At 52.3% G+C, this 23,243-nt stretch overlaps 9 protein-coding genes across 9 annotated transcripts; 3 read left to right on the top strand and 6 right to left on the bottom strand.

Annotated features, from left to right (window-relative positions):
• Positions 1–628: 628 nt before the first annotated feature.
• Positions 629–2,684, bottom strand: trpE (anthranilate synthase TRP2). Its single transcript, XM_025702235.1, has 4 exons — positions 2,531–2,684; positions 2,260–2,408; positions 2,111–2,184; positions 629–2,033 (listed from the first exon to the last, which is right to left on the bottom strand). The coding sequence occupies exons 1-4, from the start codon at positions 2,540–2,542 to the stop codon at positions 712–714; spliced, it is 1,557 nt and encodes a 518-aa protein (XP_025564514.1). The 5' UTR covers positions 2,543–2,684; the 3' UTR covers positions 629–711.
• Positions 2,685–3,216: 532 nt separating this feature from the next.
• On the top strand, positions 3,217–4,731 carry BO88DRAFT_254194 (uncharacterized protein). The gene is made up of 3 exons (XM_025702236.1): positions 3,217–3,227; positions 3,300–4,002; positions 4,071–4,731. The coding sequence occupies exons 2-3, from the start codon at positions 3,458–3,460 to the stop codon at positions 4,393–4,395; spliced, it is 870 nt and encodes a 289-aa protein (XP_025564513.1). The 5' UTR covers positions 3,217–3,227; positions 3,300–3,457; the 3' UTR covers positions 4,396–4,731.
• A 90-nt stretch (positions 4,732–4,821) lies between these two features.
• Positions 4,822–7,612, bottom strand: BO88DRAFT_254135 (WD40 repeat domain-containing protein). Its single transcript, XM_025702234.1, has 5 exons — positions 7,186–7,612; positions 7,062–7,078; positions 6,843–6,991; positions 5,095–6,750; positions 4,822–5,039 (listed from the first exon to the last, which is right to left on the bottom strand). Exons 1-5 carry the CDS (start codon positions 7,233–7,235, stop codon positions 5,013–5,015), a joined length of 1,899 nt encoding a protein of 632 aa, XP_025564512.1. The 5' UTR covers positions 7,236–7,612; the 3' UTR covers positions 4,822–5,012.
• Positions 7,613–9,990: 2,378 nt separating this feature from the next.
• Positions 9,991–11,576, top strand: BO88DRAFT_254009 (rhomboid family protein). The gene has a single exon (XM_025702232.1). The coding sequence runs from the start codon at positions 10,094–10,096 to the stop codon at positions 11,270–11,272; it is 1,179 nt and encodes a 392-aa protein (XP_025564511.1). The 5' UTR covers positions 9,991–10,093; the 3' UTR covers positions 11,273–11,576.
• A 241-nt stretch (positions 11,577–11,817) lies between these two features.
• BO88DRAFT_486824 (mitochondrial 54S ribosomal protein mL61) lies at positions 11,818–13,150 on the bottom strand (the record flags this gene model as incomplete). The annotated part of the gene is made up of 2 exons (XM_025712492.1): positions 12,630–13,150; positions 11,818–12,567 (listed from the first exon to the last, which is right to left on the bottom strand). The coding sequence occupies exons 1-2, from the start codon at positions 12,666–12,668 to the stop codon at positions 11,818–11,820; spliced, it is 789 nt and encodes a 262-aa protein (XP_025564510.1). The 5' UTR covers positions 12,669–13,150.
• A 167-nt stretch (positions 13,151–13,317) lies between these two features.
• BO88DRAFT_385576 (leucine--tRNA ligase CDC60) lies at positions 13,318–17,307 on the top strand. Its single transcript, XM_025704747.1, has 4 exons — positions 13,318–13,490; positions 13,570–16,073; positions 16,274–16,472; positions 16,529–17,307. The coding sequence occupies exons 1-4, from the start codon at positions 13,416–13,418 to the stop codon at positions 17,129–17,131; spliced, it is 3,381 nt and encodes a 1,126-aa protein (XP_025564509.1). The 5' UTR covers positions 13,318–13,415; the 3' UTR covers positions 17,132–17,307.
• On the bottom strand, positions 17,295–19,210 carry BO88DRAFT_254048 (pyridoxal phosphate-dependent aminotransferase). Its single transcript, XM_025702233.1, has 8 exons — positions 19,003–19,210; positions 18,908–18,949; positions 18,434–18,836; positions 18,173–18,378; positions 18,032–18,111; positions 17,806–17,973; positions 17,521–17,730; positions 17,295–17,420 (listed from the first exon to the last, which is right to left on the bottom strand). Exons 1-8 carry the CDS (start codon positions 19,126–19,128, stop codon positions 17,390–17,392), a joined length of 1,266 nt encoding a protein of 421 aa, XP_025564508.1. The 5' UTR covers positions 19,129–19,210; the 3' UTR covers positions 17,295–17,389.
• Positions 19,211–19,390: 180 nt separating this feature from the next.
• Positions 19,391–21,698, bottom strand: BO88DRAFT_362656 (uncharacterized protein). The gene is made up of 2 exons (XM_025703920.1): positions 21,182–21,698; positions 19,391–21,102 (listed from the first exon to the last, which is right to left on the bottom strand). The coding sequence occupies exons 1-2, from the start codon at positions 21,648–21,650 to the stop codon at positions 19,592–19,594; spliced, it is 1,980 nt and encodes a 659-aa protein (XP_025564507.1). The 5' UTR covers positions 21,651–21,698; the 3' UTR covers positions 19,391–19,591.
• Positions 21,699–21,868: 170 nt separating this feature from the next.
• Positions 21,869–23,085, bottom strand: BO88DRAFT_403658 (telomere maintenance SDE2 family protein). The gene has a single exon (XM_025706419.1). It carries the CDS (start codon positions 22,967–22,969, stop codon positions 22,046–22,048), a length of 924 nt encoding a protein of 307 aa, XP_025564506.1. The 5' UTR covers positions 22,970–23,085; the 3' UTR covers positions 21,869–22,045.
• Between the last annotated feature and the right edge of the window lie 158 nt (positions 23,086–23,243).

Below are 23,243 nucleotides of genomic sequence, written 5' to 3'. Positions count from 1 at the left end.
GTGCTTATATTACTTTTGCCTCTTACAGTACTAATCATTCTCTTACAGTATAACTATGCCGTGTGTCAACCAGCACATAAAACCATAGAATAATAATAAATAATTCATCTGCGTATTATATAAATAGTAGGAAGTATCCACCGACGTCATCGGCCGGGTCACTGCAGCAGTCCCCTCTCTTCCCCCCAAAACACGTTCCTGACCAGCAAAAACCCTTGCTGCCCTGCAAAGTACTACTAACTGATGATTCATCCAGAATCTTCCCCAAAGCAAGGAATGAAATGGAGCTAGACTCCCCCCGGGCTCAACTCGTATCTACTATCTAGTGTCTTAACTAGTCTATCTAGTATCTACAGAGTATTGATCTCGTATCTCCATGTAAATCCCAGGGATGCGTTCAGGCAGCAGGATTGGCAGTCCGTCGTGTTCCGTCGGGCTTGACCTTCTCTCCCGTCTTCAAACCGCAGACTCAATCTTGAACTCATATCTACTATCTTCATACTACTACTATTTACTCCACCGGCTATAAACTCTAACACTCTCATGAGTCCTTAGTACGGTTAGATGCTCTTAAATTCATAATCTATCAGGTATTCCTGACACATGCAAACCCTGGAATCGTAGAACATAAAAAGATGATGAAAATATAAACCTCAAGAAAGTGGAAGAAAATTGGGCAAGAAGGAAATACAAGGCAACCAAATGCATCATCTACGCACGGCGACTCTCCTCTTCCAGACTCAAATACTTCGCCTCCGCCCCCTTGATGCATGCAATGTTTGCCCCCAGCTTGTTCAACGTCTCCACGTACTCATCGTACGGGTCCGAGTCGAACACAATGCCTCCGCCCGCCTGCAGGTAGGCCACCCCGTTCTTCACCATCATCGTCCGCAGCGCAATGCACGTATCCATCGCCCCCGGCATCTCCGTCTGGCCATCCGCGCTGGCGATGTTATACCCGAAGTAGCCAACCGCTCCCGCATACACTCCGCGCTTCTCGCCCTCCAGCTCCGCAATCAGCTGCATCGCCCGCACCTTGGGCGCTCCCGACACCGTGCCCGCCGGGAAGATCGACCGGAACGCATCGAACCGCGTCTTCTCCGGCCGCAGGATGCCTGACACTTGCGACACCAGATGCTGCACGTGCGAGAACTTCTCCACCACCATCAACCGGTCCACCTGCGTCGTGATCGGGTCGCACACCCGGTTCACATCGTTGCGCGCCAGGTCCACCAGCATCACGTGTTCCGCCCGGTCCTTGATGCTGCTGGTCAGCTCGTTGGCCAGTGCCGCATCCTCCTCGGGCGTCTTCCCCCGCTTCACCGTGCCCGCAATCGGGTGCGTGATGATCCGTCCCTTCTCCTCCTTGACCAGCAGCTCGGGACTGGCTCCCACCAGCTGGAAGTCTTCGCAGTCGATGTAGAAGAGATACGGCGACGGGTTGACCGTGCGCAGGTGACGGAAGAGGTTGAAGGGATGGAGCGACGTCGGCCGGGACAACCGCTGCGACGGCACAGTCTGGAAAATATCACCCTTGGAGATGTGCTCCTTGAGCCGTGTGACATGGCGCTCGTATCCTTCCCGTCCGATGTTCGATGTGTACTCCTGGTTCTGAATGATCGGGCCTTGGGGCGGAAGAGCGTAGTCTGGTCGAAGGAGGACGTCAATGGTCCGCTGGAGCACCTCTTGTCCTTGGCGGTAGACGGCCTCTAGTTCCGAGTCGTTGTCGGGAATGGAAATGTATGTGATGACCTTGACGACCTGGAAGAAGTGGTCGAAGGCGACAATCGTGTCGAACAGCATGAAAAGCGACTCCGGAATTTGGAGGATATCCTTCATCGGTCGAGCCGTCTTGGGCTCGAAGTACCGCACGCAGTCATATCCCACGTATCCAATGGCGCCACCAGTGAGCGGGGGCAGTGTCAAGCCAGGAACCGTCGCAACCCGAAAGCCGGAGAGTTCCTGCTCCAGGATAGGCATGGGGTCGCACTCGGGGCCATGACCGGGACCAGTTTTGATGATTTTGCGGGGACCTAGACGGAGGCACAGAAATCGTCAGTCTATCAAACTACCCCGCCACACTATAGCATCGAGGGACATTGCTGCATACCAGCACCGACGAAACTGTATCTGCCAATAGTCTCGGTCGTCGCAGCACTCTCGTAGAGGAAGGACAGTTTAGATCTGGACAAGCGGACCACGTTAGCGCATCTGTGCTTGCCCGCAAGCCATGTGGCCATCTTGCCGAGCGCCACTCACTTCTCCGCGATCTTCAGATAAGCCAATGTGGGGGTCAACAGGTCGGCCGGAATCGACGTAGTCAACGGAAGGAGGTTAGGAGGAAATTGCGCATTTTTCGACTGGGCGATAACTTCGCTGGCGGTCTCGAGGGACGGCACGACGGTAATCTGCGTGAGTCACATGGGGACATGGAATCAGTATCATATCAGACTACCCTGCGCGGGGATTTCGTCGAGTGGCAAGAATGGGAACAGTGATTGCCCGTAGAACAAAAGGAAGAGGCACTCACAGGTGGCGCCATCTTTGCGAGTCCAAAAGCGATGAAAATCGACTTGTGCGGGGAGGAGAAGGAGGGGGGGATTTGATTGAGAAATAAAAAGAGGCTAAGTTCGGGAAGCCGGAGGATCGGAGTATTTGCGGTGCTGACTGGGGACGGAGTAAATTGGGGAGGATTTAATCAAACAACTACTAGATACCGTCGCAGCTCCACAATTTATTGGGCGATATGAGCAGCTGCAAACCAACAGAGATAACCAACAGGACTAACTATCTCTTGGAGGAAGGATGACAAGTCGTCGAGGTTCAAATGGCAGGCGGCAAATTGTTGGCCAATTCGACTTTTGGGAACCCAAAGCGGGCTAGCGTGGATGGAAGGAATGGTTATCGAAGGTTGATCGAATCGACCGGTTTGACCGTCTTTTTCTCTCTCTCCCAGAAGCAAGCCTGCCGACGTAACTTATTGCAGGTGGCAGTGTTTGTGTTTGCTAGCCATCGGGAATCGAGATCATCTTTGTGGGAGATCTGAGGGCGCACGTGCTCTTCAGCTGGGATCTGCCTGTTCCTTCTTCTCTGCTCTTCCAATCCCTGTCATCCTTGCCCCGGTTGCTGTGGAAGTAATCCCCGTCGCCCGCGGCTGGCTGGCTGTCCCCTCTTCACTCTTTCGAACACAACAACTCCACAGCCAGATCACAACTGACCGCACTAGAGTGAGTTGTTTTGCACCTGGGCCTATAAACAGAAAGCTACCCCATCTCAGCAGTTCATACTGACAGCGCAAGACACGTATATTCCTGCAGCCCGTGCAGCCTGGCTGCAGCCCGACATCCCTCCTTGCTACCGACTACTACCCTTTTCATCACGCACGCCTGTATTTACTGAACCTCTTTCTGAGAAACAATCAAATCATTAGATTACATGGTCCTAACCCTAGCCAACCATGGAACACCCGCCTCCATCTCATTACGATGAGCTATCCCCTCCTTCCTCGGTAGCGGGCCAGATCTGGGACATGGCGCTCACGGACCCCGACTATGCCTCTCATATCCTCGACTCCAACGACACCGCCGCTCCTGTCTCCGCGCGTCTCACAAGACTAGCCCATCTGGCATCCCACTTCAATCCGACCTCCAAATCCGACTCCATGACCCTTCACCACTGTCTCGAGACCCTCGAATCCCTGCTGGACCCACGCCCAGCCTTGACGCAAGAGCTCGCCCGATGCCGTCCTATGAGCCATTCTCGACAGTCCAACTCCATCGCTTCCATCTCCACGACCGACTCCCAAGATTTGGGCAATTCCGTCGCTTCGCTCGAAGAGATGTCACACCCTCCTCTCAAGGATATCTTGAGAGAGGTTACGACACTCAAAGTGGAATTCGACCGTCGTCGCAAGGAGTCGTCCGAGATATATGAGTTGCTCACACGAGAACGCGAAACACTAGCCCAGAAGATCGGCGAACTAGATGATGAAATTCACGAACTGTGAGGAATCCCAGGGACTTGTCGGGCTATGCTGTTGCCAGGATCGCTAACATATCCTGTAATCATAGAAACACAGACATTCTCGAAGACACCGCTGAGCGGGAAGCGATCCAAGGCACGATACGAGGACTCGAGAGTTGGGTGGATGAATGGCACAAACAGCGCCTATTGATTGCCGCTAAGAAACAGAGTACTGCCTCACGGCGTAATGGTCAACGAAGATGGACGAAATGCAAAGTCGAAGAGGTCGAGGGCGACGGCGAAGCCCTGTTTGAGGGAATAACGGCATGGATGCGAGGATGGAAGGATGTCGAGGAGGTTTTTCGCATCCGAGAGCAGAATCGCACTTTGAGAAGGGAAGAAAGACAGAAGACACGGGCAAAATACGTATGAGTTGAATTTTCGGCAGGAATGGGACGCTGGTCGATAAGGACGAAGGCGGTAATGAGATATTGTGATTTGGGTATCAAGCGTATCATCCCACACCGCACGGATGAGAAGGCGGCTGAATCATTCGCCTGAAGACCGAACTTAGGGTGATCACTGATCGATCTGTCCAAGAAGAAATGGTACAGTGCAAGAAAGTAAAGAGACAGAGAGAAAGAAGTCAATGTAGCCACCGTAACCATGTAAAGTTGCCCACCACCACCGCGTTTTTCCTGAAGACCCAAGCTGCGCCGTTTAGTATGGTCTAATCCAAAATCATGGGGGTAGAACTAGAGATTATGGTACTGAAAGTAGATTGAAGGATCTCTGGAGACAAGGATGTCTGAACACGCTCCCACATCATGGCACGTCGGGGCCTGCCGAGAACCGGGAGCGGAGAGACGAGCGCTAGCAGAGGTGCCGACGCTAAGTGTGCAGCACCCGGCTAGGGATGAGTCCGGCCTGCCTTCGTCGCAAAAATAATAACGTCAAATGTGTATCGGATGGCTTTATTTACCATTTTCTTAATGTACTATCGGAAAGTAAAAGATCGTAACGCAGCCGGCTCGCACGTCTCGTAGGTATCAGCGCTGCAGATTTACGATGGCCAGCTATTCAACGCTAATTAGTGACAATGTTTCACACGTAACGGCAAGGACGACATACCTGGTTTCCATAGCCGAAAGCAAGCTTTTTGCCATCAGTATCCCACGCTAGACTGCGATCCGGCACCGACTCCGCAGTGCCATTGTGTCCATTCACCATGGGACTAGACTCTTCCTCCTTTTTCTGCTCTCCGGGACCCGGCACTTTCCATGTGGCCAGCGCAGTGCCTCCTCGCTGTGCATTCCAGATGAACAAACTCTCTTTACTGGCAGCAGCAAGGGCGTATCCGTCGGGAGAGAAAGTGCTAGCGAGAGCGGGTGCTGACGGGCCGAGAAACAATCGGTGGATACAGTTGAACTGTTTGGACTCCAGATCCAGATGCCATACCTTGACCGTGTCGTCGGTGGAGGAAGTGGCCAAAACGATTGTTTGTGCTGTTTCTGGTTGTTGCTGCTGTTCCATATTGGGCTTCAGCTCGATGGCCGTGATGTCGCCTTCGTGGGCACCCTCATGGCGCATGTCATGGGTAGGCACCCATAGTGTAGCATTGGCGGAAGATGCAGTTACCGCCACGGATGAAGAGCCGGCATTCGCACAGCGGATGAATGACCAGGGCTGGTCAGGGTCGCCAGATGAGAACGTCTTGGCGATGTGGATACTCGAATCGACATCGCATTGATAGACCGTCCCGTTACCGCAAGCAAAAGCCTGGTTGGAGCTCAACCAACAAAGGTCAAAGATTGATCCCTCGATAACCTGAGGCGATGGGAATTCGTCCGGTCGTAATGAGTCGTCCCAGAGCGCTAGCTCAGAGATTCGGCTGTCCGAGGCAACCACGATCAAATGGGACCCGCTTTCCGCCCAGTGCAACCCAGTAATCATCCGCGGTACTTCGGGAAGAAGATCGACCGCATTTCCAGAGACGTCATACATGGTGATGGAGCCTCTCATGTCATTATAGGTCGCGACGGCCAGCTTCTGGCCCAATGGGTCCCAGGCGACTGCCGATACACAGGTGCTATCCCCCTTGTTCGCTACGAGTTTCTCCTGTACTGGATCCGAGGATGAAGACAGCCTCCACAGGCTGCAGAAGGTATCACCGGCGGCCACGACGGTAGTAGGGTCCCGAGGGCGCCAGAGGGTGCGAGTCACGTGATCATCACTAGCCAGATCGAGGATGGCGGTGTTGGGCCCAAGGTCGGCGGCCTTGGCGGGGGTGATCTGGACGCCAACGCTGTGGCCGGTGGTTAACGTGAAGGTCGGCGCCACCGGTGCTGGTGCTGGTTCTGGTTCCTGGTCCTGCGAATCCGGTCGGCCGCCCATGCTCACATCTCCGTCACCGTCCACCTCCATGTCGACTTTTGGAGGCAACTCATCGACTACCTCGGGTTTGTTTTCAGTCGTTACTCCATTAGTGTCAATTTCCATGGGAGTTTCATCACCGTTGGTCTCTCCGCTCTTATGCGGCTTCTTCACGCCGGTGGGAGCTTGAGGTGGTGCTGGTGCTTGGGGTGCCGCCGCCGCCGCCGCCTCGGCCGTCAAGTGACCGTTAATCACGCCGCCATCTCGCGGAACTTTGCTTGTAGGCGAGACAGGCGCCTGGTCTGTGCTAACGCCTGCCTCCCCGGGGCCACTTTGGCCCTTTTCAGTTTCAGGTTCCAGCGGCGTAGGCCCGAAAAAGTAGTCAGACGATGTGAAGGCCGTAGGATTTCCATCCTGTTCAATTTATTAGTTCTTATGTTTTTTTGTGTAGGAGATTACTCCAAAAATCTTGAGGCGCGTAGCGAAAATATCAATGAATACCATACCCTGTCGAGCGAATGCTCTAGTTCATGATACTGCAGGCCCTTTTGTACCAGGGATACTAGAGCATGAGTTTTGATGTATGGGGCAAACGGCAAACTCTGCGGGTCACGATTCCACGCGCGCTGTAAGGTGAGTGCAGCCTCGCCATGCCCTGTGGGAAAGTTAGTTTGCTTTTCCCGTGAAGAAAGGATAAGCACCAAATCATGGGAAAAGAATATTACCTGACTCTTGAAGATACCTATATGGAAGTTAGCAATGCATACAAACGGTCGAGAAACGCAATGACGCAGCATGGTAGGTACGTGTTACGGCAGAACGAGGTTGCAAAGGGACTCTGATACATACCTCCATATTAGGTAATTGACGTGATGCGATGTGAGATCGGGTTGTGCCATTGTTACATGTATGACAGCTAGTAAGGTGGAGGGTCCGCTAGCATGCCAGAAACGAAAGGCTTTCTCCGTGAAAGGTAACAAAGGATTAAGGCGGGGATTGCTGCAAGGCAGGGACTGGAAGGTACAATGGTCCGAGATGCTGCCAAGTCGAGCGCAGCAAAGATTTAAATGAGGAAGAAAACTCTTCTGACAGCTTCCCTCTCAAACAGAACCTGAATGAGAGACAGGAGGTCTCTGGACGAGAGGGGAGGGTCCGAGTGGGAGAGATGCAGCCAAGGCTGTGACAAGGGAGATGTTCAGTTCAGACGGTACTTGGGGAAGGGCGGATGTGAGTAAAACACGAAAAACGCAGGCTGGCGGATTAGGCGTGAGAAAAACTAAACCGAGGACCAGTCACAAAAGCACATCCTAAATGCGCCTTGTTGCTGGACGGGGTTGGCGAAATAAGGTGAAAGGAACACGAAAGACTGTTCTTTCAGACAGAGGGACAAATTGAAGGGAGAATGGAAGAGAGGGAGGGAGTGAAGAGCGAATAATATCGGGACGGGAGGAAATCGACACCAACGTGTGGCTTAATGATAGCAGACCCGCTAGCGAACTGCAAAGGCCGGAGGGAGCAACACCAGAACCTTTCGGGGAGTGGAAGAAGAAGGCGGATGGACGGATAGACGGGGAGGAAGAAGAGAAAGGGAAGAAGAGAAGCAGTTCAGATCCGGAGCGGGTGAATGAAACGAAATGATGGAGAAAGAGAGTTATGGGACCGACAGACAAGCCAGACAAGACACGACCGGCCGATGACCCCAGGGAAGCGTATGAGGAACTCCCGTTAGTTAGTGCCAAAGGTAGTTCGAACAGACCAGACCAGGTAAGGTACAGTCGTAGGATCGTGGAGGTGGTAGGGGTCGAGAAGGAACAAGGTGAGGGTAGGTTAGTTAGTCAGTGTCAGTCACAAAGTGTTAACTAAGTTAGTTAATTAGGCTAGGTTAGCAGGTACGTAAAGGTACGTAGGTACTTGGTCAACTGGCACTTTTTCGACACTCGACAGTTTTGATCCTCACAGTCACGACAAGACAGTTTCCACGCCGCTGTGAAGTCCGTCTAAAGGTTTAGTCAAGAGTTACGGGTCCAACCACGCCCAACCAGGCCAAGGGTAACAAAAGAGCGAAAAAGAAAAGTAAAATTCAAAGCTGGAATTTCTCCAAGCGCGGCTCTGGGACGCTGTTTCAGACGCTGAACGCACTGGGAGTGGGCATTTTGGGCCTGGGACTTTTTCGGGGGGTGGGCTTGACTCGTTGTGGCGTCTAGGCCACGGCTAGCGTGCAGCTGCCCTCCAACCCACTTTGGGGCCCCTGGTCCATCCCAACTGGTCCAACTGCTCCATTCGGTCCTTCTGACGGCCTCCCGATCGGCCTCTACACTTATCCTCTTCCGGTTAGCCGGCACCGGCCCTTTCATGGTTCGATTGGCGCTTTCCCTTTGTCGTTCGCAGGATTTCTGTGCATTTTGCGCATTTTTCGTGGCCTTTCTTTTCCTTTTCCACCATTTTTTATTTTTTATTTTTTATTTTTTAATTTTTGATTTTCCCTTCTCTGAAGGTGCTGATCGTGGCCCGTTAGATACCTTAGGCAGGATGTCGGTCATGTACCTACTGGGATGGTACCTACAGATGATGTCGCTTTAGTTCTTACCTTGTTCATCTGCAGAATTGAAGACCGCCTAAAGTCATGATACTTGATTGAAGGGCGATAATTTCACTGACTTTCGGAGAATATGACTAATTTGAGGGATCAGATCACCCAAATGCAGTCCTAACACTGACTATCTGAGTTAGTGGTCTGCTTCATGCCCAGATTCAATTTTTCTCCTGCCAGCTGATAGCCTGGATCTAAATCTGGGGGCAGTTCACCCGTCTGCTAGGAATGCCGATCAGTTGTACATCCTTCTGGAGTTCTGTACATGCATGCATTGATGATTGTGGGCTGGAATCCATTACCCCCCGGCCGGCAGAAAGGTTGCTGTGAAGGTCTCCCCCGTACGACTCTTGGTGCTAAGCAGTCTAAGCTTGCTTACCTTAGCTGCACTTTCGTTCTTTCTTCAGTGGTCGGTCCACTTAGAGAGTCTGGCGGGTGGGTAACTAGGCCATCACTGTAAATCTCCCTTGGGCTGAGCCACACCCCAGCGCTTGAGCCACACGTGACCCATGCGATCGGTATAATCTCAATTCCTCCCCTGACACGGGTTCTTTTTGTCATGCATTCTCTAGAAGTCTTCCACAATAGCTAGGGTGAGACCTGAGAAGGGATTATTGAGGAGACCCGGAAGCTTATTGAGCGAAGATGGCGCCGATAGTTACTTGACTCGTTATCAGTTCATGACAGGCTGATTCGTAGTTGGCTTTAATATGAAAGGTAAATGATCAGTAAAATCATTGTCGATGCGACTGGTGTCTGTCAGCAGATCTTGTCCCACACACAAAAACTTCAACGCCAACTTATTTACGCAACAAATCCAATGGTGGTAGACAACCGCTGGTCATCCATGTTTCCCGATGACTGGATGCATTGTTGCCTTTCCATAATAACAAATGCCACGGCGGAGGCATGAATGGCGGCCTTGCGGATGCCATGCAAGGTATCCAATCAGAGAGACGCGATCCCGTCCTTGCAGGCTTGTCCGAAAATGGAACTCCCCCCCAACGCCGCCCCGAGCGACTAGTCACCCGCGAGTCCAGCTCGTAGTACGGATCATCTGGTCTGGATGCATTTCACTTCCCCTTCCCACACTTCCTTTCCCCCAACCCCCGTTGGGCTCTGTCAACAGCCTGCGGTTTAATAGCCGCAAGAGCGTCCTCTGACACCATGGCGCCTCGAGTCAACATCCCTCCAGCGACCCGCATCTGTCTTATCAGCCTTCTCACCCTCTCCTTGCTGTATAATATCGCCCGATGGCGGCAACTTGACACCACGCCCGGCGCACCCGCCATCACCCCGATTATACCCTATTTGACACTCGTTCCTTCACAATTTCTTTTCTATCCGTGGACCCTCCTTACTGCGACTTTTGTGGAGCAGAACATCTTCACCGTGCTTTTGAACGCGGCCACTCTCTTTTATGGCGGAAAATACCTGGAGCGCGCATGGGGATCCCGGGAGTTTGCGAAGTTCATCCTAGCCATCGCCGTCATCCCGAACGTGGCGATTGTTCCGCTCTATATTCTAGGAGCTGCCCTCAGGAGCAACTCCAGCAGCGGGTACGCCTTGTTCTTTCATGACGAATGCACAACATCTTGCGCTTTCCCTACTGACTCACCGACTTCAAGCCTCACGCAGATATGCGGCGGTATCTCGATTCAAGCATCCTTTCTGGTCGCCTTCAAACAACTTGTCCCTGAGCATACGGTGACTATCTTCAAAGGCTTGGTCAAAATGCGGGTGAAGCACTTTCCCGCTCTGTTTTTGTTCCTGAACACGATCAGCGGGGTTGTCTTTGGCACGCATGTCGCAGCAATTCTTGCCTGGCTCGGCCTCTTGACGAGTTGGACCTACCTTCGCTTCTTCAAGCGTCAGCCTGATCTTACCGGCACATCGACCGATGGGCTAGGCATCAAGGGTGATGCCAGCGAGACTTTTGCGTTTGCATGCCTCTTTCCGGACGTGCTTCAGCCACCAATCGCGTTTCTATCCGATCAAGTTTATGCTCTACTGGTCGCCGTCAGGATCTGTACACCCTTCTCCGAGGAAGACATTGCCTCGGGTAATCAGCAGGTTCTGGCACGGGGCGAGGCAGGTCTTCCCAGTCTTCTTTCTAACCATCGCAACGGACGGGCCATGGCGAAGCGGGAAGAAGCGGAGCGCAGACGTGCTTTAGCACTCAAGGCTCTCGACCAGAGGCTTCAAGCAGCAGCAGCAGGAAGAGTGCAGCCAGCGACGTCTGCAGCGAATCAGCAAGGTTCCAACCATACTCAGACCCCAACACCCACAGTCTCAGCGGGCCAGAGTATGTTGGGAGAAACCAGCTATACCCCCGACCATGCGTGAAACTGCAGCAACTCTACAAAGCATGGTTTCATAGAGTTTGGTCGGTTGTTTGGGATATAATGCAAAGGAACAATGCAACGTAAAGTGTTTCTGCTGTTTAGCCTTGTCATATACCAACCTTGGATTTTCTTTTGCAAGGAAGTGAGGTCTTCCCAGCAAGTGCAATTGTGACATGGGGCGGGGCTTGTTGGCCTTCACTGTACAAAATGTCTTCTACCTTTTTTCTTTTCCACAATGATGAATGAACATGATCACATACATATACACTAGTGCACGGCCTGTGAAGGGAGTTTAGTAGATCACTACACTAAATAACATCCTTAAACAATGTCAATTCTATCCATAGCAAGAACCGAACAAGAACAACTAGCCACAATGTATACTTGCAACAGAAAGAACAAGAAATTTCCCCAAACTACATAATCGAACAGGAATAATACAGAGAGATATATGCTATGCTACAAGACACGACGCCCCAAGGTCGTATACTATTGTTCCCACACAAGCCAAATCACCCATCCACATCACCACTCCAAAGATCACCCCTACAACTGCCTCAACTTCTCCACCTCACCCCTAGCCTCCTGCAACATACGTTCCTGATCCGCCTTAGCCTGACGAATAGCCGCTATACGCGCGCGATCCTTATCACTCTGCTGCCTCAACTGCTCCAACTTCTGCAACTCAGACTCCTGCTCCGGAGTAGGCTGAATCTCCTGCGCGCCCGTCATGTTCTTCACCTTAGCCCAGATATCCTTGTAGTCGAGGTTCTTCACATCCAGAACAGCGGTCTGCTCCGCCTCTCCGGGGGCCGGGGCGTGCTTGTCCGTGACGTCCTTGGCGGAGAGCAGGGATGCGGCGTTGCTGGCGCGCTCGGCGAAGTAAATCGTCAATGCGGCGGGGCCTTCTTGTTCCTCTGTTTGGCGCACCGTCATGGGAATCGCTGGGTTGTGGTACTTCAGCCGGGGGAGGCAGTTGCGCCAGAAATGTCGCGCGCCTTGGTGTCCGCCGTAGATCTTGCGGGCGTATGTGAGGTGCAGCCGCGTAATGGCGGGGAATTCTTTCGAGGCGTTTGCGACAGTGGGGAGGGTTGCGGCTCCGGTGCCGACTTGGATGTTGAGGAGCTGGGATTGGGTGTTAGTAGGGTTGGGTTTGATGGGTTTCTCCGGCGGATGGTTGGGTTGGTTGATTGATTCCGATATGGGAGGGATGGCATCGATGGGTAGGGATTGGAATGGTCGGGTTGGGTTGGAGTACAAGGGGAGCTGGATGAGATTGTAGATTGAGAACATACCCTCTGTTAAATAGCCATGTCAGTATCTGGGTCATTGATAATGGGTGATGGTGGTCAACTTACGGTTTTCAGCTTCCGCATCCGCTTGAAGAGGTTGACCATTGTGACGGTTGGAGCGCCTGAGCGACTACTTTCTGATGGGAGATATGTCAAGGGATGGGATTTTCAGGTCGCGCCCGGCTGTAATTGATCTGGATGGGCCGACGACGGGGTGGTTAGATGGCTGCTGATTCGGAGCTGTCTCCCGTTGATTTTTGGGATCCCCGGCGGAAAGAAAAGCAGCCGATATCAGATCACGTGATTCTAAGATAATGTGCTGCGGCGATGTTGATGATAGTCTGTCATTATTAGACAACTTTGGGTGATGACTCCTTTGACTGAACCCAGACGCCTAGCGCCTTCTAGTTCAGACAATGCCCAAGTCTTCCCTCCATTCTGTCGTTTAATTCCAAAGGAACTCGCATTCACCGAGTCTAATCCTGCCCGGTTCAGCCTTCCCTTACAGCCTGATGACTCCAACATGCATCATTAGCTCCAGGAATTGCACTAAAGTTGTGACTCACAGCTTAGAACAATCATCCCACATTCAAGCTCCATCTGCCATATCTCAATTACCCGAAAGAGGCTGAGCAATGAAGCCATCGCCCTCCATACAGGAATATCCCCATGCTCCGATACCGGATGAGGCAGGCGGTGACTCACGGACCGCCTTTTCCCACATTCGGAGTAATTCTTTTCGACCCCGCGGTGACTCCAGTCGCTCGATCTATATAACGCTGCCCTTTTCCCTCCTCGCCCTCGGGCTCATTATCTCCAGTTTGTCAGATTTATTCTTCTACATCCGGAGCCATGGCAGCCGCCGCCGCCGCTGCGTCTGCAGCTGCGCTCGAGCAGGGCACGAAAAACACTATGAAACTCGAGAATGTCTGCCTCACATGCCCCTCTTTGTCCCCAAGGGACTCGATTTGACCTGGATTGAGCTGACCATGTATTATCTGCATAGACCGAGAAGAGAGATACCCTTATCGCCCTCGAGAAGAAGTACCAGGCCCAATGGAAGGCAAACAAGGTCTTTGAGGTCGATGCTCCCTCCGAGACAGAGGTGCCTTTCGGCAGCATGTCCGCCGCTGAGCTCCGTGAGAAGCACCCCAAGTTCTTCGGAACCATGGCCTACCCCTACATGAACGGTACCCTTCACGCCGGTCACAGTTTCACTGCTAGCAAGGTCGAATTCATGACCGGTGTTGCTCGCATGGAGGGCAAGAGGGCCCTTTTCCCTCTCGGATTCCACTGCACTGGTATGCCCATCAAGGCCTGTGCCGACAAGCTTCGGGATGAAGTCGCCAAGTTCGGCAAGAACTTCGAGGGCTACAGCGAAGAGTCTGAGGAGCAGGACAAGGCTGCCGTTGCCGCTCCCACCCAGGAGGTTAAGGCAGAGCAGGAGAAGTTCTCCGGAAAGAAGAGCAAGGCCGCTGCCAAGACCGTCAAGATGAAGTACCAGTTCCAGATCATGCTGGCTATTGGTATCCCCATTGAGGAGATTCACAAGTTCGCCGATGCCGCTCACTGGCTCCAGCACTTCCCCCCTCTCGCCATCCGTGATCTCGACAGCCTGGGTGCCCGTGTTGACTGGCGCAGACAGTTCGTCACCACCGACGCCAACCCCTACTATGACGCCTTTGTGCGCTGGCAGATGAACCGCCTTCACGAGCTGGGCAAGATCCAGTACGGCAACCGTTACACCATTTACTCTCCTAAGGACGGACAGCCTTGCATGGACCACGACCGCACTGAGGGTGAGGGTATCGGTCCCCAGGAATACACCGCTATGAAGCTCAAGGTCAAGGAGTGGGCTCCTGAGATCGCCGAACTCGTCAAGGGCAAGATTGAGGACGATGCCAATGTCTACTTCGTCCCCGCCACTCTGCGTCCGGAGACCATGTACGGACAGACCTGCTGCTTCCTTGGCCCCAAGATCACCTATGGTCTCTACAAGGTCAAGGAGAAGGAATACTTCGTCGTCACCAAGCGGGCTGCCTGGAACATGGCTTTCCAGGGCTACTTCGCCGACGGCGAGAAGTTCCTCAAGTCCCAGGACCAACTGCCCCTTGTCGTTGAGGCCCCCGGAACTGCCTATGTCGGTACTCTCGTCAACGCTCCTCTTTCTTTCCACACTGAAGGTGTGCGCATCCTTCCAATGGAGGGTGTCTCTGCCAGCAAGGGTACCGGTGTTGTCACTTCCGTGCCCTCGGATTCTCCCGATGATTACGCCACTTTGATGGATCTCGCGAAGAAGCCGGAGTACTATGGTATCAAGAAGGAGTGGGCTGAGCTGGAGATTTTCCCTCTCATCGAGACTCCGACGTACGGAAACCTCACTGCTCCCGCTCTCGTCAAGCAGCTCAAGATCAACTCTCCCAAGGACGTTAACCAGCTTGCACAGGCCAAGGAGTTGGCCTATGGTGAAGCTTTCTACAAGGGTACCATGATTGTCGGTGAGTACAAGGGACAGCCCGTGAGCGCTGTTAAGGAGAAGATCCGTAAGTCTCTCTACGAGAGCGGTGATGCCTTCCCCTTCGCCGACCCTATGGGCAAGGTTGTCAGCCGCAGTGGAGATGACTGTGTTGTTGCCTACCTCGGCCAGTGGTTCCTGAACTACGGTGAGAACGACGCTGAGTGGCAGAAGACCACCCTGGACCACGTTGTGAACACCCTGAACGCCTACTCAAACGAAACCAAGAACGGTTTCGAGAAGAACCTGTCCTGGCTCAACCGCTGGGCTTGCGCCAGAACCTACGGTCTGGGTTCGAAGCTGCCCTGGGACAAGCAGTTCCTTGTCGAGAGTTTGAGTGACAGTACCGTCTACATGGCCTACTACACCATCGCCCACTACCTGCACGGTGACCGCTACGGTAAGGAGCCTGGCTCCCTGAACGTGAAGGCCGAGCAGATGATCGACGAAGTCTGGGACTACGTCTTCACCAGACGTGAGCTCAGCGATGAGCTTGTTTCCAAGAGTGGTATCAGCAAGGAGGCCCTGCAGAAGATGCGTAGAGAATTCGAGTACTGGTACCCTCTGGACGTCCGTGTCTCCGGAAAGGATCTCATCCAGAACCACTTGACCTTCTTCCTGTACATCCACGTCGCCCTCTTCCCTCCTGAGTACTGGCCTCGCGGTGTCCGTGCTAACGGACACTTGCTGCTCAACGGTGAGAAGATGAGCAAGAGTACGGGTAACTTCCTTACCCTGAAGGATGCTGTCGACAAGTTCGGTGCTGATGCCACCCGTATCGCCTTCGCCGATGCTGGTGACGGTATCGAAGACGCCAACTTCGAGGAAACCGTCGCTAACAGCAACATCCTCCGTCTCCACACTCTCAAGGACTGGATGGAGGAAGTTGTCAAGGACGAGTCCCTGCGTACCGGCCCCGCCGATGCCTTCTGGGACAAGCTCTTCGACAACGAGCTTAACGGCCTTGTCCGTGAGACCAAGAAGCACTACCAGGAGTAAGTCACCTTTTTATCCCCCTACAATCCCGCAATCACCTCTCCACATGATGTTCGCATATTCTACGTATTTGCTACTTCAGAGCCTTTCACGGCCATGAGACAAACATCACCACATGCCTGATGGACCCTTCATAAAAACTCTTCATCTTGCTTCACTTGACTTCCACTTGGACTTTCATGAAGCTAACTACTTATAGCACCAACTTCAAGCTCGCCCTGAAGTCCGGTCTGTACGACCTGGTCAGCGCCCGTGACTTCTACCGTGAAGCCACCACCACTGCCGGCATTGGCATGCACCGTGACGTCGTCCTCCGCTACATTGAGCTGCAGGCTCTGATGATGGCCGTCATTGCTCCTCACTGGTCCGAGCACATCTGGCTCGAGATCCTTAAGAAGGTTCGTACCTACCCCACAACTCCACTCCATCACACCCCCACTAACACCCTATCCAGCCCTCGACCATCCACCACGCCCGCTTCCCCGAGGTCCCCGAGCCCTCCCTCGAGCTGTCCGCAGCCCTTGACTACGCCCGCTCGACCACCTCCAGCATCACCTCCGCGGAGGCCAACTTCGTGAAGAAGCTCTCCAAGGGCAAGCAGACTGCCTTCGACCCCCGCAAGCCCAAGAAGCTCAGCATCTACGCGGCCAAGAAGTTCCCCGTCTGGCAGGAGAAGTACATCGACCTTGTGCGCGAAGCCTTCGACGCGGTCAGCATCTCCTTCAACGACAAGGAGCTGAACGCCAAGGTCGGCAAGCTCGGCGAGATGAAGAAGGCTATGCCCTTCGTCCAGAGACTCAAGAAGCGTCTCGTTGTCGACAAGGAAGTCCCCGAAGCTGTCTTCGACCGCAAGCTGCCTTTCGATGAGTTCGCTGTCCTCAGCGAGATGGTTGCTGCTATTAAGCGCGTCACTGGCGCCAAGGAGCTGGAGATTGTTGCTGTCGATGAGGGTGGCAAGACTGGTGAGGTCGTTGGTACTGGTGAGAAGAGGGAGGGACTGCAGGCTGAGAATGCCGTTCCTGGCCAGCCTTCTTTCAACTTTGCCAATATTGAGTAGATGATCAAGATGAAGATGGTGATGATTATACATGATACAGATTAGATGAGATATCTTGATGGGTTTCATGTTTTCTTTTCTTTTGTTTTAGTGAAAGATCATAAAATAGCAATTTCATTGGGTTATGTTAGATTTGTGGATTGGATTGGTGATGCTTGTAGTTTTGCTAATAGTATACTACCAACGATAACATCATACTCATTGCAATTTCACCGGGCGACAATTTCACTAGGCAACGAAGCCAAAAGACTAGATCGTTCATACCAAACTCTTTAACACCCCGATCATCCTGTGATATATATCATTAGCACCATGCACTAACCCCGCCTACGATATCTCAAAGTCAAGAGTACTTAGTAGACTGGGAAACAGAAGACATGGCTACATACCTTCTCAACCCCTCCCTCAACACATCCTCGTCCTGAGCATAGACAAGCCTAAACCACCCTGGTATATTTCCATGCTCTTCGCACGGATGCAGGAATACACCTGCATCGACGAATTTCTGAGCGAGAGTGAATTCAAGCGGAGATGTGCTATTACCACTATTCTTGGGGAGATAGGATGATAGGTCGATATATATAAAGAACCCGGCGTTTCTGGAGGGAACAATATAAGTTGGTAAGTATATTGAACATAGTTTTAGAATGAGTTCTGGAAATATCTTGGCTTACCCTCCCTTTATGTAGCTAATGCCCTCTTGGGCAAGAGTTGATGTTGCGATTCGGTATGTTGAAGCAAGACTCTGTTGGCTCTTGGCTGTGAAGTCGCGAACGAAGTCTTGATCTTCGAGGATGGTGGTTCCGATTGTTACGGCTGCTGTGGAGGCGCTGTGGAGGCGTCTGTGTGTTGGGTTAGTTGACTTTGAGTTGCGAGTCGGGCACATAGTGGCAAACTGACAGGATTGCATTGCAGGAATGGCGTAGGGGTTTGTTCTTTGTGATAAGGAAGCCTAGATGGAGGCCGCCGGACGCGAAGTCCTGAGGTCATATAGGTTAGACGCATTCTAATGAACAGAGAAGAGAACGAAGTATGGCTTACCTTGCTGAATCCGTACAACAAGTGCACCAGGTCAGGGTTGATCAGCTCCGGGGTACTAAGGGATAATATAGAGGTGAATGGGACGGCATCTGGGTCTCCGGAATCAAAGACACATGAAGCATAGATTTCGTCGCTGATCAGATGAAGCTGGTGCTTATTGCAGAATTTGAGAATCTCCGTCAGGGTTTCAACAGAATAGCAACGGCCTAGACGTAGTGTCAACGCTAGATTATTGATGATCAACGAAGTGGTCAAGCATACCAATAGGATTATGCGGATTCACTAGCATCAATGCCCGGATCTGCACACCTTTCGCCTGAGCATCCCTCAGCGCTAATTCATACTTCTCGACAACAGAAGGAGCGAATGCCTCCTCCGCAGTGGTGTCTGCATATACCATCTGCACACCCGCTTCGACACCGTAATCAAGCTCAAACCGCCCATAAGCTGGCCTGCTGATTAGGAGGCCGTCACCTGGCTCAGCTAGGGTGAATCCAAGCATGCTCCCTATTGCAGTTGCGCCGCTGGCAACAATGACTTCTTCCGGGTCGATCGGAGTAATGGGAACGAGTAGATTATTCAGATGCATTGCGACCGCTTTTTGTAGACGATGGATGGCATTGTTACCAGAGCTATAGGCGACTGATGCTACGTCGAACTCGACCTAAGCATGTAGAAGATATTGGTTGGGATTGCTGAGTTTCAGAGGAAAAAGAGAAAGGGCTGGATATTAACCTTGGTGTTGATGTAGTTGACTATTTCTGCGCGCACTGGTGCCTATCTGCTTATGAGTACTGTGGAGTTGTTGCCTCTTGTTTCAGATAACTTACATGCTCTGCCAATGCAAATGAGATCATCCCCTCCGGATTCGTCTCTTTGTTGTACTTGTGCGGTAGAGCATAGCGCCAAGGGATCTTGTGCAATTGCGCATTATTGCTGCCTCGAGACGAGAGCATTGTCGAAAAGGCTCTTTATGGTATATGTTTGTTATCTATATAACGTTGGTATACAGTTGAAGTGACTGTGTATTGTTCGAGGAGCGGATGCTTACTATATAGTTCCTTAAGGTAGTGAAGAGGGGTTGTACTACAACCACAGGCGGAATTACTAGCAGGATTAGATAATAACCTAGATTTTGGAAACGAACCCAAACAGGCGTGAGACATGCAGGTTAAGTTCGGAGTGAGAAGATAGGAAGAGGAATGAAGAGGGAAGAAGCCCACGTGAACGAAGGCAGTGGATGATAAACTAATAATCTGCTCACCAACAATCGATGATCTATTTATACATCACCCACCAACCACACCTCCCCAATCATTATAATACAGCATTGTTTATCCCTTTCTAGTATACACCGTGAAACACCAATCGCTATGCAAATCATATACTATACAAGGTCATCCTTGCTGGAAGACCGTCTCAGCTGTGCCGGACTCGCTTCTCCAGCCCAATGTTCTGCCGTCCCCGAGGTCCCTTCGCGCGGTTGTCAGCGACCTTCTTCGCTTCGATGAACTTCCAACATTCAATCGGAGCACGGGATCCAACATGGCGGCCGTGCGGAGTGAACACTTCCACTTGAGGGAACGACTTTGACGTCTCGTCCTCAGACTCAGACTCCTTCGCGGACTTGGCTCGAACTTGAACTGTAAGCTCAACCCAGCCGCATCCTTCGATCAAAATATCGGTCGACATAACTTTGTATGGTAGAGACGGCATCTTCACATGTCCATCTTCAACCGCCTTAGCAATAGACCTGGGGAGGTGCGAATGAGTCACGTCCCATTTCAGGTCAAAAACACCTGCAGACGAGATGACCTGACCGGTACCTTCTCTGGCGATATTGGTCTTGGGATAAGGGCGCTGCTCTGTTTGCATTTCAATAGCCTTTTCGGTTCTGGTGAGATGCGATTCGAGCGGGACGAAGCAAGCTGCCATCACGACATCCTCGGGGTTCATCGGCGTAATCCTGACAAGACCTCCTCCGAGAAGTAGGGATTGGCCAGGTTTGATTGAAAGGCGTTCAGGCTTCTTCCTCTTAGTCATGACCAAATCGCGTTTGAACTCATCACGGACATGGTCGGCCAGCTCGCCACGGTCGAGCCCCGGCAGGTCAATCATCTCGCCTCTTCCACGGCCAAACGGGATACGAATAGGTGATACCGTCGTGCCGGGTAAAGATGAGATCACAGGAAGGATAGGATAGAGATCCTCCCGAGGCGCAGGGGGTAGAAGACCCTCTGAATCAATAGCAGAAGGGTCATAGTGGGTAGCGATTTTGGACTCCTCCTCACGAAGCTCAATCAACTCCGCAATCTTCTCGAGATTCCTCGAATCCTTGGGAAAGCATGCCTCAATAAAACTGCTTTTACCAACGTTGGCCTTTCCAATCACCCAGATCCCACCCCCATGCTCCCTAATCTCCTCCTTAACTTTCTTCGTCCACCATCCCCGCTGAGCACTAATCATATGCACATTGCCCAAGCGGAATTCCTCATGCGAGAGACCAAACGTATCACGAAGCACAGACCGTACATACTCCATCTTCGAATCAACCTGCTCCTTCGTAGCTGCCAACAGATCTGACCGATTGATAACAAAACTAATAGTCGGCAATTTCTTCCCACTCTTATACTTATAAGTCGCCGAGCGCCGATTCTTCGACCGCGGATCCATAATCCCCAGCGTATCGTAGATCTCCTTCACAACAGACATAGGAAAATCCGCCGCGTCAACAACATGATAAATCCGATTATGTTTATGGGGCGACTCATCCAAATACGCGCGAAGGGAATCCATAGTCGGCGAAATAGCAGGAACGGCCTTGTTATGATGCAGCAGATCATGGCATCGATCGCAAATTTGTACCGGGGCTTTCGACTTCTCCAGATACTTGCCAGCAGTATCTGCCGCTTTCACCAAAGAAGCACCAACTGCACAACAGAAAATCAATCAGTTAGCATATGAACCAAACCAACCATCACAAGACAGATAGAGGAGATAATCACTCACATTTCGGCCTCGGCACACTCCCCCCAACATCCGTAAGCTCCAGATACTTCTGAATCCGATCCGCTGCCTTCTCCCCCTCAGCCTTCAACCCCGACCCTCCTTTCCCATTCTCCTCACCCTGACCACCCTCAACAACCTGCTTCGTCTCCGACAAGAGCTTCCGCGTCTGTTTCCTAGTCTTCCCATAATACCCAGGCTCACTCGGCTCGACAGTCTGCGCATAGGCACCGCATCCGGGACAGCAAACGGGAAGAACTGCCTCTTCAATTGTTGGTTCAAGAGCCGGGCTTGCGCGGAGAGGAATACTCGTGGAAAAGCTGCGCAGCTGGGTGCGGGCTAGTACCTCCGGGCGGGAAGAGAAAATAGCGGTTGTCGTTCGCAGACACGGCTTGCGAAGGCGTATTTGTAGAGGGGCTCGGTGGTACAGTAGGCGCCCTCGTGGGATTATGCGCCCGAGGTATGGCGACATGTTTGTTGGGTTTTGAGAATGTTGGAGAGCTCGGAGGAGAAATGCGATGAAAGTCTAGTTCTAGTTGGTACTGATAGTGAGTGATAGCGGCGATAGCGTCGGTGGTCCGCGCCGGCGGCCGGAAAAAAGTTGCTGTGGCGAACTGACTAGCTGGTTCTATCATAGCTAATACGGGGTGCTGGGTGCTGTTGGAATAGAAGATAATTAAGGAGAGGTGGTTAGTGTGAAAAATATTATTTTCGATAAAATATGTACGCTAGCTATGAAGCTTGACATGTAATAACCGTGCTTCGCAAACCCTGATATCAATAATGAGCCAACAACATGAAAAACAACCCGAACCGTAGACCATACGCCGTAATCGCATGAAAAAGAAAACATTCAATGGCATTCAATCAAGCCTTCGCTTTTCCCTTTCCCTTAGGATCCTCAGCCTCCTCCTCTTCCTCCGAGTCACTCATGAATTCATCATCCTCATCGAAACCGATATACCGCCGAGGTGCCGCATTGCGAACCGGCTCGGCCGACGACGGTCCAGGCGCAACCTCCATCTCCTGCTCATCATCACTTTCCTCCTCGGAGCTAGAGGGCGTCTCCTGACCACTCCCCTCACTTGGGCTAGCACTTGTGCTTGATCCGCCCAGAATCGTATCGCGCAAGTTATCCGTCCACATACCATCCTTCATAGCCATAAGAACCGCCTCTCTAGCCTTCTCATTCATCTCATCCTTGTCCTCCATCCACTGACCGTCGATCTTCTGCTTGCCGCCTCCGTTCTTCAGCTCCTCCTGACGCTTCTCTGCCGCTTCAACAACAGCCTGCCACCGGCGCCGGCGCTCCTCCTTCTCCTTCTTATCCATCTCTGGCTTGAGGGCGAGGTATTCGGCCAATGCCTTGGCTTCGTTGACTGTGCGTAGACGACGGCCATCGAGGTTGCGGCTGGATCCATTGTCGTCGCCTTGGTTACGCTTGCGCTTGCTGGACATGCGCCCACCGGCGGCACGGAGCTGGGATCCGAAACCTCCCTTACCACCGCATAGGGGGGCGCTGAGGCGGAGGGGGAGGATGGAGGTTGTGGCGAGGTTGTCATTGGTGCTGATGAGGTAGGATGCGATGGACTCGGATGAGGGGAGAAGTTGCTTGTTGCTGGTTGTTGTCAAGACCAAGCGACTGAGTGGCAGAGAAGAAGGCAGGTATGAGGCGATTTTGTCGGTCAGGTCAGCGACGCTGGATGATGATGGTAGCGCGAAGGAGAGTGTTGATGGAAGTGAGAGACCGGGAAAGGTCGACAGAAGGATGTTGACGTTTTGGGACGCCATGGTGATTGCTGGTATCGCAGATACCGTCAGTTAAGTAGTGCGTATATACCGAGTACTCGAAGCGCTGAGATTGTTGCTGCTCGTTGAAGGTGGAGATGATCGCTTGCAGAGGTGAGGCGCAGTTGACTTCATTCAGGATGCGGAGGAGTTCCCGATAAGGCCATTGATGACTAACCGGGAAACTACCTCTTTGTCGCCTCAGGCCAAAACGCATCTTGCACGTGACGCAGCTTATCCGCCTAGCGGAGCGATTAGGGCCCCAACCCTGAAACCG

Source organism: Aspergillus vadensis (assembly GCF_003184925.1).
Source record: "Aspergillus vadensis CBS 113365 unplaced genomic scaffold BO88scaffold_7, whole genome shotgun sequence".
NCBI lineage: Eukaryota > Fungi > Ascomycota > Eurotiomycetes > Eurotiales > Aspergillaceae > Aspergillus > Aspergillus vadensis.
This window is presented reverse-complemented; position numbering and strand designations above follow the sequence as displayed.

Excerpts from the sequence above, each read along its gene's own strand:
- BO88DRAFT_385576 (XM_025704747.1), top strand. The coding sequence starts at position 13,416 with ATGGCAGCCGCCGCCGCCGCTGCGTCTGCAGCTGCGCTCGAGCAGGGC. Across the intron at positions 16,074-16,273 it reads ACCAAGAAGCACTACCAGGA|CACCAACTTCAAGCTCGCCC; the intron begins GTAAGTCACCTT and ends AACTACTTATAG. Across the intron at positions 16,473-16,528 it reads GGCTCGAGATCCTTAAGAAG|CCCTCGACCATCCACCACGC; the intron begins GTTCGTACCTAC and ends CACCCTATCCAG.
- BO88DRAFT_254009 (XM_025702232.1), top strand. The coding sequence starts at position 10,094 with ATGGCGCCTCGAGTCAACATCCCTCCAGCGACCCGCATCTGTCTTATC.
- BO88DRAFT_254194 (XM_025702236.1), top strand. The coding sequence starts at position 3,458 with ATGGAACACCCGCCTCCATCTCATTACGATGAGCTATCCCCTCCTTCC. Across the intron at positions 4,003-4,070 it reads GATGATGAAATTCACGAACT|AAACACAGACATTCTCGAAG; the intron begins GTGAGGAATCCC and ends CTGTAATCATAG.
- BO88DRAFT_254135 (XM_025702234.1), bottom strand. The coding sequence starts at position 7,235 with ATGGCACAACCCGATCTCACATCGCATCACGTCAATTACCTAATATGG. Across the intron at positions 6,751-6,842 it reads TAGAGCATTCGCTCGACAGG|GATGGAAATCCTACGGCCTT; the intron begins GTATGGTATTCA and ends TAAATTGAACAG. Across the intron at positions 5,040-5,094 it reads CTTTCGGCTATGGAAACCAG|CTGGCCATCGTAAATCTGCA; the intron begins GTATGTCGTCCT and ends AGCGTTGAATAG.
- BO88DRAFT_403658 (XM_025706419.1), bottom strand. The coding sequence starts at position 22,969 with ATGGCGTCCCAAAACGTCAACATCCTTCTGTCGACCTTTCCCGGTCTC.
- BO88DRAFT_254048 (XM_025702233.1), bottom strand. The coding sequence starts at position 19,128 with ATGCTCTCGTCTCGAGGCAGCAATAATGCGCAATTGCACAAGATCCCT. Across the intron at positions 18,112-18,172 it reads TGTTGTACGGATTCAGCAAG|GACTTCGCGTCCGGCGGCCT; the intron begins GTAAGCCATACT and ends ATATGACCTCAG. Across the intron at positions 17,421-17,520 it reads TTGAGGGAGGGGTTGAGAAG|GATGATCGGGGTGTTAAAGA; the intron begins GTATGTAGCCAT and ends TATATATCACAG.
- trpE (XM_025702235.1), bottom strand. Across the intron at positions 2,185-2,259 it reads TATCTGAAGATCGCGGAGAA|ATCTAAACTGTCCTTCCTCT; the intron begins GTGAGTGGCGCT and ends CCGCTTGTCCAG. Across the intron at positions 2,034-2,110 it reads ATACAGTTTCGTCGGTGCTG|GTCCCCGCAAAATCATCAAA; the intron begins GTATGCAGCAAT and ends GCCTCCGTCTAG.
- BO88DRAFT_362656 (XM_025703920.1), bottom strand. The coding sequence starts at position 21,650 with ATGTCGCCATACCTCGGGCGCATAATCCCACGAGGGCGCCTACTGTAC. Across the intron at positions 21,103-21,181 it reads GAGTGTGCCGAGGCCGAAAT|TTGGTGCTTCTTTGGTGAAA; the intron begins GTGAGTGATTAT and ends TCTGTTGTGCAG.